The sequence below is a fragment of the Phyllostomus hastatus genome, unplaced genomic scaffold (assembly GCF_019186645.2).
Source record: "Phyllostomus hastatus isolate PE091 unplaced genomic scaffold, TTU_PhHast_1.1 phas_contig_254, whole genome shotgun sequence".
Classification (NCBI taxonomy): domain Eukaryota; kingdom Metazoa; phylum Chordata; class Mammalia; order Chiroptera; family Phyllostomidae; genus Phyllostomus; species Phyllostomus hastatus.
Window position 1 is genome coordinate 20,414,385 of NW_025333810.1, and position 15,540 is coordinate 20,429,924.

General features: G+C 38.4%; 1 protein-coding gene across 3 annotated transcripts in view; it reads left to right on the forward strand.

Annotated features, from left to right (window-relative positions):
• Positions 1-811: 811 nt before the first annotated feature.
• PRRC1 (proline rich coiled-coil 1) overlaps positions 812-15,540 on the forward strand; it is a 29,524-nt gene continuing 14,795 nt past the window's right edge. The window contains exons 1-6 of one of the 3 annotated variants that reach the window (XM_045838076.1): positions 812-950; positions 4,543-4,624; positions 5,878-6,006; positions 6,828-7,214; positions 8,872-9,032; positions 13,854-13,956. In XM_045838076.1, the coding sequence (XP_045694032.1) occupies positions 5,898-6,006; positions 6,828-7,214; positions 8,872-9,032; positions 13,854-13,956 (760 nt within the window). In that variant the 5' untranslated portion in view covers positions 812-950; positions 4,543-4,624; positions 5,878-5,897. Of the gene's footprint in view, positions 951-4,542; positions 4,625-5,503; positions 5,609-5,877; positions 6,007-6,827; positions 7,215-8,871; positions 9,033-13,853; positions 13,957-15,540 lie in introns of all 3 variants that reach the window. The other 2 variants (XM_045838079.1, XM_045838077.1) reach the window with 2 other exon arrangements.

Sequence of the window (15,540 nt, forward strand, 5' to 3'; positions counted from 1 at the left end):
TACTCAGCAGTTTAAACAGTACTTTCATATGGCTTATTTTGATTCTTACCTGCCTGAGTAAGAGATGGTGGATAATATTATCATCTTATAAATGGGAATATGGAGATTAAGCGGCCTATGTGAGATCACTCTACTGCACAGCTGGCATTAGGGTAGTCCCAGGCCCAAACCAGGTCTTCTAACTTCAGATTTCTTATTTTTCTCCATTGCATGCTATTCATTGATTCACTTAATGTACTATATTACTGAGTACAGACTGTTTCTGGCACTGTTTTGAGTGGAACATAATGAAGTGAAGAAAGTTGATATTCTTTGTCTTCGGTTTTTCATTTTTTTTAAAAGTGTAATACATGTACTACTGGGGGAAAAATCGGTGCAGTAGCTACTACTTTGTACCCACCCCACGGTCTCTCCTGATGCAACCGATGTTATCTGGAAATCTTTGAAAATATGCAGGGTAAGTCCCAGTTTCTGGAGCGAGGTCCTTCCGGTAGGTGGGGTCTGACTAGATGACCTTGGCTGGCTCACCTGCATCCCTGAGGGTGGCCAAGGCACAGGATAACTGAGCTACTACTCCTAATAATAAGGGTGTCATTCTTGCGTGTTGGGGTTGTGGAGGGGAAAGGAGGGCAGTTCTGCTGGGGAACGCTTCTGGAGAAAGGCAGCGTCAAGGCTGCGCAGCAGGACCTTCGGGCGCAGGTACTCAGATTTAACCCGCGGCCTGGGGGCGGGGTTCCCGAAGGGACGGGGCGTGGCGTTGGGCGGGGCGGTACCCGCCGACGTGGCAGCCGCAGGAGCATGCGCGCCAGGTGGCCATCTTGGAGGCGGGGACGTGCACCGGGAGGTTCGGTGTGCATCTTCCTAGTCTCCTCTGAGCCGTAGTCTTTAACACCTGTACCTCCGTGTCTCCCACTTTTCAGCTGTCACAGGGTATTCTCTTGAGTTCACAGGTGAGCGTCAGCTTGGGAGCAACGCGGGTGCAAGCGGGTGGGGGCCGCAGTGCCGGTACGGGGTGTGGGCGCCAAGGGGCGCAGTCCCCGCAAGGTGGGCGGGCCGGCAGGCCCCTTGGTAGTCGAGGGTCCTTACTGAGACTCAAGCAGTCGTTCATTCCCTGCGCGGCTGTGGGAGGACGCAGCCCAGGCTCCGGTGCCCTTTGTAAGGCAAGCCACTGCTAGTGCTGTGGGTACGTTTCGGGGGTCTTGTTCCAGTACTTTACTCTTGTCCAGGCACCGCTGGCTGTTTGGCCCCTCCTTGAGGGCGCTGGCTGGTGTTCGAGACCAGTGGCTAGCGCCCGCTGACCTTAGCCCAGCCCAGCCTGGCCTGGAGACGTGGCAGAGCCTGGGGGGAGGCCTCTCCCGCTCTGGCTCGGTCAACAGACCAGAGCGGCAGTGGGAAGTAGCTTATTTTCCTGTAGGTTCTCGGGTCAGTGCCTAACACCGTTCTAGGGGGCTTTTGTACTCTGCTCTAGTACATCAACAATAATTGCTTTTACGGTTGTTAAAGCTCCGTTATTCAATTTCTTTTCTTTTTTATGGCTTTTTAAAATTTTAATCATTGTTCAAATACAGTTTTCTCCTTTTTACTCCCAATCCAGTCCCTCCTCCCACCCTGCCCACTTCCCTCCCATTACCACCCTCCCCTTAGTCTATGACCATGTGTCCTTTAAGTTTGTTCCTGTGAACCCTTCCCACGGTCCCCTTAAATTCCCTCTTCTCTCCCCTCCGGTCGATTTCTTTTCTTGTGTACGTATACTGTGTAACATTTATACATACTACTTTTTGTGTCCAGACTTGAGCACTAAAACTTTTACCCACTCTGACATTTCACTGTTGTTTTATCATTGTAGCTTTTCTTTAGTTGAAGGTAGTGCATTTACATATACAAAATTACCCAATCATGTCATTAAGCCAGTTCTCAAGTAGTAAAGCTTTTAAAGGCTGAAATAAATGAACAAATTATTCCATATTATGGGTTGTATTCATTGTGCAAAGTTCTTTTGCCAACACATTTGTTACTCTTGGGAATGAGGGTCATCTTTAAATATGATTTCCTCTAGCCACTGTAAGAATTTGGTAGCATCTATAGTAGGAAATGAATGACTAACAGAAAAGTGGGAAGCTGCAGAGGTGGCTTTGGGAAAGCATTGTGCATATTTGCCTCACCTCTCACTCCTCAGTCCAATTCAGAGTGACTTCTGCCCCCACTCCAGCTCTCACTACGTTCATCTCCAGTTAAACAAATCCACTGAATTTTTCAGATACCATCCTCTTTGGTATCTCTGCAGATTTTGTTATGGTTGCCTACTTCTACCTCGGAACACTCTGACTTTTGGACACCACAGTCTTCCTGTTTTTTTTCTTATCTTTCTGGTCATCTCTTTTTCTCTGTAGCTTGTCTTCTACCTGGCTACTCTTCAGGGATTGGTTGGGTCATCTTTTCTTCTCACTCTATTGAGTAAACTGAGGGAACCCACACTTAATGTGGTTTCTAGGCTGCAAACCAAGTCATTGTCTTTCCTTGGATGTTTCAAGGGGCTTATATTCAGCATGCCCAATATAAACACTGTATAACTTGGACTCCAACGATATCAGACTAATACCTTGACCTTTTCAGTGTTCCCTAAGTGAATGACACCACCATCTCTATCCGGTTGTGCCAGTCAGACATCTCCCCATCATTGCTCCATCCAGTCTGCTAGAGTCCTGGTGCCTGAACATCTCTTGAATCCACTCTTCTTCATCTCCACCATCACCTCCATAATCTAGGCCAGCAATTTTCAACTAGTGTGCTGCACTAATTTTTAAAACATTCAGTACCTGACTATTTAGTCAGGAGCACTGACCTCTTTTCCCTTAGATTGTCAAATAAAAAAGTGACAACAGCCAACACAAAAATAGCCAACTGGTGTGAATGAATCAAAATTATACCTATTTTTTGTCAGATGGGCAAAAAATAAACTTTTTGGTGTGCTGCAGAATGTTAGCAATTAGTTTATGTGTGCTGTGAGATGGAAGAAGTTGTAAATTGCTGGTGTAGGCCAGTTTTTCACCCTTGGCATTACTGATAATTTTTCCCTTGGGGTAGGGAAGGGCAGAAGCACCCTCTTCCCCACCTCCCTAGAAGTTTAGGGTATTATTACTTCCTATTTGAACTACTTCTATATCCTTCTTAATGGTCTCTGCATTTACTCTGACTGTCCTATGGTCCAATCTGCATATTGTCATCAAAATAATCTTTCAGCACAAATATGAATTGTCAAAAGCTAGACTCAGCCTAAATGTTTTTTAACAGATAAGTGGATAAAATTAGTATAAAATGGAGTACTATTCAGCATTAAAAAAGAACGAACTATTGATACATCCAACAACGTGATGGATTTGAAGGTACCATATTTTGCCACATATAACATGTTCCCATGTATCACACACACCCATGTTTTTGGCCCAGACTTTCAGGAAAAAAATCTTTCATTCTAATTTTTTAATTCAATTTTTTGATTTATTAATATTTAGAAACAAAACCAATTATTGTATTCCAGGGTATTATTTTGCATACAGGTATCATTAGTGTTTTCTAGAGTTACACTTTGAACGCATGAGCATGAGTAAAAGCATTAAAATCATTTATATAGATACAGAGTTAGTACTATGTGTGTATAATGCACATCCTTATTTTTCCCTCAAAATTTTGAGCAAAAATGTGTGCATTATACATGGTAAAATATGGTAATTATGCTGAGTCAGAAAAGCCAATCTCAAAAAGCTATATGCTGTGTGTGATTCTATTTATGTAACATTCATGAAATGAGAAAATGTTAGAAAACATTTGGTTGCCAGGGCTTATAGTTGGTGGAAGGGTGGGGCAGAGGAGCAGCTTCAGGAGTTCCTTGGGGGTGATAGAACAGTTCTGTGTCCTGATTGCAAGGGTGGTTACATGAGTCGATGCATACAATGCAACTTCATAGAACTACACACAAACACACACACACACACACACACACTCACATGTGCACAAACATAAAAACAGGTAAAATCCAAATAAGGTCTACAGTTACCAGTGTTATACCAATGTTAATTTCCTAGCTTTGATCATTGTACTATATTTATTGTAAGATGCTAATATTGGGAGAAGCTGGATTAAAGGTAGTCATGAACTTTGTTCTATTTTTTCAACCTTCTTGCAAATGTAAAATTTCTTCAAAAAGTTAAAATAAAAGACAAGAAATGTCACTCCCAGCTTAAATGCCCCACGGAGACTTTCCGTCCTTAAAAAACCTGGTCTGTAAGGCTCAACATGGCCTGGGCTCCTGCTGTGTTCCAGTCCTCATTTCTTTTCTGACCTGTGCTAAATGGGTTTTCTTGAATGTATCTTGTTCCTGCTACCTTATTAGGGCCTTTATCTGTCCTGTACATTCACTGTTTTTGAAATTTGCCCCCCCTTATCTCCTTTCCCTTGCCTAACTAAATTCTATACACTCTTCAGATCCTTGGGGAGGGGACCCTTTCCTAACCTTCAAGTCCAAATCATATTCCTGTCAAACAGAACTGTTCCTGCTCTCAGCACATCATTTGGCTACATTTGTTGCACGCTGGCATTGCTCTTTGATTACCTCCTGGGCTAGTCTGTAAGTATCCTGGTTTTGCCTTCATTGTGTTTCCAGAGGTGGCAGCAGTACTTGGCAAACAGTTGGCTTCACCAAATGTTAAATGAATAAAAACATCAAAAAACAACTTTGGTGTATTTAGAAGTTCTGAGTTTATTCTGGTGACAGGCTTGAAAATCTGTAATTTTTAAGGGAATTTTCCCATATTTTGTAATCATAATCATCTGTTAAGACCCCACCTGGTGTCTAGTGGCATTTTTGCTATTGTTAACATTTCTAAAAGCTGGGACATATCATTTACCCATTATTGGGATGCTTTAGAATGTGAAGAAAGCAGAAAATTAATCACATTTTATTATTATTTTTAATGTTTACATTAAAGGAGTAGTCCACATACAATGCTTTATGGGAAGAGAGGAAGCGTTTAAAAAATACTTCAATATTTTTATTTTTAATAGCGACTGGAACCTAGATATAAATCTAATATTCATTCATGTGGCAGAAATCAGTAATTTACTATTTGAAATATATTGGACAATTAATTATATAGTTAACATAAAAATCATAATGATTTATTATACTATTAGCATAAAATTATTTCCCAATAATAAGTATGTTTATGAAAATATCACAGGTTTTCTGCATATTTGACATTCTCACTAACTTTTTTCCAAGATTTATTTACTTGTTTTTAGAGAGAAGGGAAGGGAGGGAGAAGGAGAGAAACATTGATGCGTGTGATAAACATTGATCTGTCGCCTGTCACACGCCACCAACTGGGGACCTGGCCTGCAGCCCAGGCATGTACTCTGACTGGAAACAACTGGAGACCTTTTGGTTCACAGAGTGACACCCAACCCACTGAGCCACAGTCAGGGCCTCACTGACTTCTTTTTTCAGGAATTTTGACAGACCTTTCATCTGGAAATAAGTGGCATTATAAACATACCCTGACTGGTGTGGCTCAGTGGATTGAGCACCGGACTGTGAACCAGAGAGTCACAGGTTTGATTCTCAGTCAGGGCACATGCCTGAGTGCGGGCCAGGTCCCCAGTAGGGGGCGTGTAAGAGGCAACCACACATTGATGTTTCTCTCCCTCTGTTTCTCCCTCCCCCTCTCTCTAAACAAAATAAAAAGTCTTAAAAAAAAAAAGTTTAAAAAAACAAACATAAAGACATGTCTCTTAATGATTATAAAATTATTTTTTAACTATACAAGCTTTAAAAATATGCTTTTGACTAAGGTGTAATACTGCATTTTAATATTTTTATAGTCTATCATAATTGAAGAAAAATGATGGAAGAGAGTGGAATAGAAACAACACCACCTGGGACGCCTCCACCAAACCCTGCTGGACTGGCTGCTGCTGCTGCTGCCATGTCTTCCACCCCTGCTCCTTTAGGTAAATGGAGTTGTCTAGCATCTAGCAGGGGTGTCCAGCCCGCAGCCCACAGGCCGCATACAGCCCAGGTGGCTGTGAATTCTGCCCAACATGAAATTGTAAATTTACTTACAACATTTTGAGACTTTTTTGTGATTACGTGTTGCAGTGTATTTAATGTGTGCTCCAAGACAACTCTTTTTCTTCCAGTGTAGCCCAGAGACACTAAAAGGTTGGACACCCCTAGTAGTGTATTTTGAGTATAGTAAAAAGACTGTTATTTTTTTCTCACTCAAATAACAAAAGAATGCATATATTAAAACTTCTCTGATCTTTGCCAAGATGAAGGGAGACAGCCTTTTTTATTTAAGCCCAAAGACAGAAAACATGTATGTTTTGCTTTATAAAGGTAGACTTTTGTTCTTTTTATTCATATTGACTATAAATCATCTTTCTTATGACAAAAATGTTCTAAAAAGTTTTGTCTCATGTTCTGTGACTTTGTGGTCATTACCCTTCTGAAAAAGTTTTTGAGCCTTCAGTATATAGGTTTTTATGCTCATAGCAGCTTTATTTTGTTAAAACATCGGAACAAACAAAAACACAGAGATCTACTTATGAACAATACCATAAGTTAATTTTATATAGCTGCTTCCTTTACTTATGGAACTAGAAGTCATTTGTTATATATGTTAAGTTATACATTTTCAAAATAATTCTTGGGATATGGTCTGTTATTTTTTTAACAATGTTGCAAGAAGAAAGTAATGAGATACTTTGAAAACTTAGGTGAAAAGTGTTTCTAATTTTGTGTTTTTTTTTTCTGCCCCTGATTTTTCTAGCTACAACCAGTTCTTTTTCTTCTCCAAATGTACCTTCTATGCAGTCCTTGCCACCACTCGCATACTCCACCCCTCAGCCATCCGTTCCTCCTGTGGGGCCTTCAGCATCGTTGCCTTTTGTGCCTCCTTCCTCAGTTCCTTCTCCACCACTTGTTACTGCTGTAACACCTCCCGTTCCTCCACCAACTGCTGCTGCCTTCAGTAATCCTCCTTTATCCCACTTCCCAACTTCAACTTCTGCCCCGAGTACTCCTCCATCTGCGCCCCCTCCGGGTCCTCCTACATCAGGATTTTCTGTTGGCTCAGCATATGACATTACAAGGGGACATGCAGGAAGGGCTCCCCAGACACCCTTGATGCCGTCATTTTCTGCACCTCCAGTAACAGGTAATTCTCTTGTACTGATACTTTGAAATAAATGGCTATAGCTAATATTTTTTAAGTTACAGCTCTATCAAGGTATAATTTACATACCATGATTCTCACATTTGAAGTGTACATTTCATTATTTATTGATATATTTACAGAGTTTACACCACAATTTCAGAATCTTTTTAAATTCTTTTTTAAGTATGTATGTATGTACTTATTAGAGAGAAGCAAGGGAGGGAGAAAGAAGGGGAGAAAAATATTGATGTGAGAGAGAAACATTGATCATGTGCACCCTGACTGGGGACCAAACCTGCAACCCCCAAAGAAACTGCTTAACTTACTAGCAGTACTCTCAACTTTCTCCTCAGTCCTCACAGTCCTAAGCAAACACTAGTCTCCTTTCTGTCTCTATGAATTTGCCTATTTTGGACATTTCACGTAAATGGAATCTTATGTAGCATACATCATTAGTACTTCATTCCTTTTTGTGGCTGGATAATACTCCATTGAATGGGTGTACCACATTTTGTTTATTCAGTGCATCAGTGAATTATTTCCAGTTCTTGGCTACTATAAACAATGCTTTTCTGAACATTTGCATACAAGTTTTTGGGTGGACATATTTTTATTTATCTTGTGTAGCCATGGAATTGCTTACTTGAAAAACCCACAGACTATTTTCCAAAGCAGCTTTTTTATCAGCAGTATATAAAGTTCCAGTCTCTCTGCATTAGCATTTTTAACTCATTTCTTTGACTTCTTGAGTTTTCAGTTCTCATGTTTTTGCCATTTTAATTATTAAAATAAAGCTGATGTAAGCTAGTATGTGATTTTTATATGTTGTAAACATTATGTCAAACAAAATTCCAAATTTTGTCCTAATGCTTTGTGCATTTATAAAGAAACATCAAGGTGAAATTTTAAAGTTTCTTTTAAAGCTTCACTTAAAAAAATTATCAGGACTGAATAGCCCAAGGAGTGGTTTTATTTAGCCAGGTAAAAATTCAAAACCATATAAAAGCTCATGTGTTGCTTTAAGTTGGTGGCATTGGGCCATTTCCTTTTCTAGGTTAGTTGTAGCTATTATACAGTTGGCCTCTCTGGAGTGGTTGTTGGAAACCATTATCAAAGCTTCATCTGAGTCATTTTCTGCCTATTGTTTCTCATTGGAGAAAAGGAAGCAACTTTGTTGTAATTTTTATTGTCCAACTTTGTGTATCTACCTTTACAAATAAAAATTTTTGACAGAGTACAAGTTTTATACCCATGTTTATGTATATGTAAGTTTTTTTAAGTTAAAATAGGGTATATAGAGTATGTGTACTTACTGTTATATGCTTTTATATGATGGGCTAGGGTGCTCACATCAATTATTTTTATGCATTAAAGACATTAGAATTATAGCTGTCACAGCAAGGTACTAAATAGAGAAAACATAAAGTACTTTCTGAGTGTTTTTTTTTTTTGTCCATTTTCAAGACAATTGGTGTAAGCCTATGAAACAAAAAAATTTTCTTTTGGAGTTTTGTCTTATTTGTATTTTATAAAATAGTTATAAGAGATTCTTTGAGTTACATTATTTCAGCTGTTTTAAACCACCTTTTATGTATCTTTTTATAGGAAATAGTTTGTGGAATAAATTATATAATTAAATATTTTTGTCATTAACTAGGTATTTTGCCAGCCCCTATTACTCAGCAAGCCAGTCTGACATCTCTAGCCCAGGGAGCTGGAACCACATCCGCCATTACATTTCCAGAGGAACAAGAAGATCCTAGAATTGTGAGAGGTCAGGATGAAGCATCTGCTGGTGGACTCTGGGGTTTTATTAAGGTAAGCTGCATTTGCTTTAAAAACCATGCTTAATTTTTAGCTCTCAGCCAAGACAGAGGTATAGGTAGATACACTTTGCTTTCCAGCACAACTAAAAAGACAACAAGCAATTTAAAAACACAAAACAATTAGAACTGCCAGAAAATTGAACTGTATGGAAGTCTGACAACCAAGGAGTTAAAGGAGAAACATTCATTTAGAGTGTTAGGAGGAGCAGAGACAGACAGCTGGGGTGGAGAGGACACGTGGCAAGGCAGCAGCTGGTAGACTGGGCAGTCCCACATTTGCCTGTGGATAAACCAGGAGGAACAACTGGGGGGTGAGACAGACTGCACAACCCTGGGACCCAGCTTGGAAAACTAAAGCCTCACAACCTCTGGCTGTAAAAACTTATGGGGGTTGTGGCAGTGGGAGAAACTCCCATTCTCACAGGAGAGTCTGTTGGAGGGACCCATGGGGTCCTAGAAGGTGCACAAACCCACCCACCTGGGTATCAGCACCAGAAGGGCCTAATTTGCTTGTGGGTAGTGAAGGAAGTGACTGAAAGCAGGGTGAGAGCCAAGCAAGTGGCATTGTTCCCTCTCTGACCCCTCCCTGATAATACAGCACCACATTGGAGCCAAGTGGGTTGCCCTGCATTAGTGAACACCTAAGGCTTTGACGCTTACAGCATAACAGGTGCACCAAGACAAAGAAATATAGCCCAAGTGAAAGAACAGATCAAAACTCCAGAAAAAGAGCTAAGTGACGAGATGATAGCCAGCCTATCAGATGCAGAGTTCAAAACACTGGTAATTAGGATGCTCACAAAAATGGTTGAGTACAGATGCAAAATAGAGGAGGAAGTGAAAGCTATGCAAAGTGAAATAAAGAAAAATATACAGGGAACCAATGGTAAAGGGAAGGAAACCGGAACTTAGATCAACTATGTGGAGCAGAAGGAAGAAATAAACATTCAACTGGAACAGAATGAAAAAACAAAAATTCAAAAAAAAAATGAGGAGAAGCTGAGGAACCTCTGGGACAACTTTAAACATTCCAACATCCAAATCACGGGGTTGCCAGAAGGAGAAGAGGAAGAGCAATAAATTGAAAACCTTGGAAAAAATAATGAAGGAAAACTTCCCCAATTTGGCAAGGAAGTAGACATGCAAGTCCAGGAAACTCCAAGAGTCCCAAAGAAGTTGGACCCAAGGAGGAACATACCAAGGCACATCATAATTAAATTACCTGAGATTAAAGATAAGGAGAGAATCTTAAAAGCAGCAAGACAAAGGGAGAGAGTTACCTACAAAGGAGTTCCCATAAGACTATCAATCAATTTCTCAAAAGAAACCTTACAGGCAAGAAGGGGCTAGAAAGAAGTATTCCAAGTCATGAAAGGCAAGGATCTACATCCAAGATGACTCTATCCAGCAAAGCTATAATTTAGAATGGAAGGGCAGATAAAGTGCTTCTCAGATAAGGTCAAGTTAAAGGAGTTTATCATCTCCAAGCCCTTATTATATGAAATGGTAAAGGGATTAAATCTAAGAAATAGAAGATCAAAACTATGAACAGTAAAATGATAATGAACTCATAACTATCAACAACTGAATCCTCCAAAAACAAAAACAAACTAAGGAAACAACCAGAACAGGAACAGAATCACAGAAATGGAGATCACATGGAGCGTTATCAGTAGAGAGGGGGAGAGGGGAAAATAAGGGAAAAGGTACAGGGAATAAGAAGCATAATTAGTATGTACAGAATAGACAGATAAAGGTTGAGAATCGTAAAGGAAATGGAAAGCCAAAGAACTTATATGTATGAACCATGAACATGAACTAAGAGAGGTGGGGAATGCTGGAAGTGGGCAGATGTAGGGCAGAAGAGGATGAAGGGGAGAAAAACATGGGACAATTGTAATAGTATAATTAAAATATGCTTTAAAAAACCTTGCTTAATTTTTTAATTTTATTTATTTTTAGGGAGAGGGAAAGAGAGAAAGAAACATCAACGTGTGGTTGCCTCTCACATGCCCCCTACTGGGGACCTGGCCCACAACCCAGGCGTGTGCCCTGACTGGGAATCGAACCAATGACCCTTGGTTCATGGGGCCACCCTCAATCCACTGAGCTTCATCAGCCAGGGAAAAAAAATACACTTAATTTTTAAATTATGAAACTAATAGATGTTTATTAAAGAAAACTTTGAAAATAAAAGGGTGTAAGGAAGAAAATCTATTCTTTTTACTAGTTTTTGTAGTTCCTCTCAACCTTTTTGTATGTGCATATATATGTAGATGTATCTCTTTTTAAATAATAATCAAATTGGGGTAGTAACATTTGGACCCATACTATTTTGTGTTTTTGTCTTTACCTAGCATATGTCCGGAATATCTTCGTAGCTATAAAATATCTTCAGAGACGTTCTCCTTTCTGGCTGTTTTGCCCTATATACCATAGCATTTATTTCCCATATTTTATTTCACTAATGTGCTTTGACATTTTCTAATTGTGATTCTTATCAATAAAACTATGATGAGCATTCTTATATGCAGATCTTTGTGTTCATCTCTGTTTTATCAGGATTAAGTTTTGACGAATGTCAGAGAACATTTAAAAAATTACTGATACATATAAGCTGTCTAGGAAGGTTATACCAAAATACACTGTCACGGCATTTTTTACTTTGCTAGCACTGATTAATAAACTTGAAGTACAATATTTTCTAATTTGATACGCAAAAGTAATACCTGATTTTTATTTGCATTTTTTGTTACTGAATTTGAACATTTTTTCACATGATTTATTTGCCATTTATAGATTTTTTTTAAATCCTCAGTTGAGGATATATTTCTTGATTTTAGAGAGAGAGTAAGGGAGAAAGGGAATGAGAAAAACATTGATGTGAAAGAGAAACATTGATTGGTTGTTTTCCATACGTACCCTGATGCAGTTTTATGAAGTCTCTCATGTTGTTTGCTCAGTGTTGAATTGGGATGATTTTCTTAATGGATTTATATGAGCTGTGTAGTAAGAATATTTTATTATATGCTATTATATGTTGCAGTTTTCTCTGTTATAAGAAAAGATTCTAAATTTTCAGGACTCATTTTTATCAGCCTACTTTCAATTTTTTCATGATAAAAATAACCTTTTTCCACAATATATGATTTTTTTGTTTCCACAATATATGATTGTTTTGTTTGATATGAATTTCTTCTAATTCTTTTATTATTTTTACATTTATTAGTTTAATGTAGCTGATATTTTATTATATGAGATAGAAGTCAATTTTAATTTTCTTTCAGCCACTAATTGACTGTTCCAACATAATATCCCAGTGATTTGATATGTCACCTTTATCTTAGTTACTGAATGGTGGGTTAATGTCAGTTTCTGGGCTCTGTATTCTATTCCACTGCTCCACCTGTCCTTGCAATAGTACCACACTACTTTAAGTATTGTAATTATGATATTAATTATTGATAGTCTACTTTGCTCATGTGGGGTTAGGGGAGTATTCATTGATGGGTAAGCTGGGTCAGTTCCAAGCTTCCACATTCATAAAAACACATCAGCATTTGGTTGTTCAAGTTTGATCATTTTTTCTTTTCTTTAAAATTTTCCTTTACTATTTTTTTCCATTGATTTCTTGAAGAATTTTGGAATTGCTTTGTCAGGTGACCACCCCCCAACGTTCTGCTGATGGTTTGGCAGCAATTTAATTGTATATTAAACATTTTTCGGTCAGTAGGTGGTTAACTGATTTACTGCATTTTTCATGTTTTGGAGATGGCATTTTTCTAAGCTGTTTTTTAATATCCCTCTGTACATTTTAAAAGCTTTCTTTATATTGGGACTGTCACTTCCTTTCCTTGTTAAAAGTGTGTTATTGTGTCATGTCATTTGAAACACCCAGTTCAACTCCAGAGGTCTGTGAATAACTCTTCAACCCCGAAAGGTTGGTCGACAGTCCTAATTGTCAGTATTAACAATCTTTTTTCTGAAATCACCTGAGCTTAATGGTAGGTGGGAAGAGGTGGAATCCTGGCTGTAAGCCACTTGTCCTCTTGGAGTCATTCTTCCTTTGGTATGTGGAGCCGTGGGAGAAGTAGAGCACAGGCCCGCTCCTTCTGTCTCATAGTGTGGTTTTACATCCTGTGGGTGCAAGGCCAGCTGGGGGATCACTTTGTAAGTTATATAAATGTCTCATTGCTGTGCTGTGCACTGGAAACTAATATGTTGAATATTAACTCTAATTGAAAAAAAAATCCAGAGGAATAGGTCTGTCTTAAAAGGGAGAATTTGCATATGAACAAAACAATCAGGAACTAGGAAAAAGAAGCTTTGGTAGGACATGGAATATTTTACATGAAAGTAATAGGTACTTGTTTTGGGGGATAGATATGAGAAATGTTTTCACTCCTCATTTTTTTATTAGAGAACAAAGTATGGGTCTATGGAGCCATCCCATTACAGTCTTTATTTGGTACCCTGCTGGATGAGTTTTGCCTAGTCTTTTATATAAATAGAAGTGAAATGCAATAATTACATAAAATGAAATAAATAAATATACATGCACATATATGTGTATATGCAATATGCATACCTCCCAGAACAGTGCTGCTCAAAGTGTGTTCTGCATACCGTTGTGGGTCTGTGATGGATAAGCATTTTGAAACTTCATAGGAATTTCACATTGCCATCACTTTGTTTTTCTTATGTTTTACAAAAGTGCCAGTCTTGATGCATTGGAAACCTAAAAACATAATGTCTTTCATTATCAGGTTGTTTGCTTAGAATGGGTATTTATATGTTAATTTGTTTTATGCAGGGTGTAGCCGGCAATCCTGTGGTGAAATCTGTGCTTGATAAAACAAAACATTCCGTAGAAAGTGTGATTACAACGCTGGACCCTGGCATGGCTCCATACATCAGTATGTACTAAACATAGACCAGCATCTGCCATATTTTTTTAAAGTGTGCCAGTGTTAGCCACCAATTGTAATTCCACTGATCACTGGAAATCCTCTTATATTCTTATATTAGGTTGATTATGAAGTCTTAGTCTTGGTATTTTTTAATTCATCTTTTTCTTAGTCACCATTAAATGCACTTTGAAAACTCAGAATAAACTTTGGAGGAGTAAAAAACAATATGAACTATTAGTATACATCCTTACCGATTTTAATTGTAAACGTGGTTAGCGTTGCTCTGTATGACTTTTACTTTATTCGTCATTGATGTTTGAAGTAATGCTTTGTTCATATTTGGTTTCAACATTTCTCCAGTTATCTGTTTTAAATAAGTCTGGTTATTCTTAACTTAGTTGTAATATTTTTAGGGGAAGTTAGTCTATTGATTAACACTATCTGATTAGGTTTGTTTTAAAAGCTGTTTTAACCACTTTTGAATCCTCATCACTAAGAATCCTTCAGAAAGTTGACATAGACATGCTGTTTGCCCTTTAATTTCTAATGTATATATCCAGTATGTGAAAAAATATAATAGTGTAGCAGTAGCAGTGACCAATTATTAGTAATTCTGTTGAAGATAATTTATAAGCCAAAGCTGTGTACCAGGTACCTGAATACAGATTTTCAGTGGCAATAAAAAGTCAGTAGCCTTAATGAGTCTTGATAACACTTTACTATCTAGTAAATGTCAAGGGACAAGATCTAACAATGACAGGTACCCTTTATTAAATGCTTGGCTCTGGCACTGATTCTCACAAGAGCTCTGCAAGGTAGGTATTGTTTTCCTCAAGTTTTAGATGAGAAACTTGGGTTCAGAGAGATTTCAGTTATCCTGCGTCACACAGGTTGGTGGGACTAGATTGAACTCATGTTCCTTTTTTTTACACCTAACCACTTTGCTTCCTTTGAAGTAGAAAATTGAATCAGGAATTAAATCAGCTGAATTATTCTTGGTGTTTGTAACTGCTAAAGGATTTAGAAATCAGGCCCTATTAGTATATCAATTTTATATATATTCATAATAATCAAGTTTGACAATGATGCATTATGTATATTTTCCACAGCTCCTATTTTGAATGACAGGAAGTATTTTGGGAGCTCTTACTATTTTAATGGGTACTATATTAGACTGTGAAAGCAATTATTTATTCTTAGAGCAAGCCCTGTGAAGGGATAGGAATTTTTCTATGAAACAATCTCAGTGACTTCCCCAAGATAACAATGCTAGAAAATGGCAGTTAGGACTCAAATCCAAGACTGTTTCTCATGTCATGCAGCTCATAGTCTGCATGACATCAAGAAGTGGGAGAAATACCAAGGAGAGGGGGTAGGGGAGGAGAGATACAAAGTGAGGTGTTTTTTGTTTTCCTGAAATAGAGTTTTGATTTTTTTTAAAAGATTTTATTTATTTATTTTTAGAAAGGGAAGGGAGGGAGAAAGAGAGAGAGAGAAACATCAATGTGTAGTTGCTGGGGGTCGTGGCCTGCAACCCAGGCATGTGCCCTGACTGGGAATCGAACCTATGACACTTTGGTTTGCAGCCCT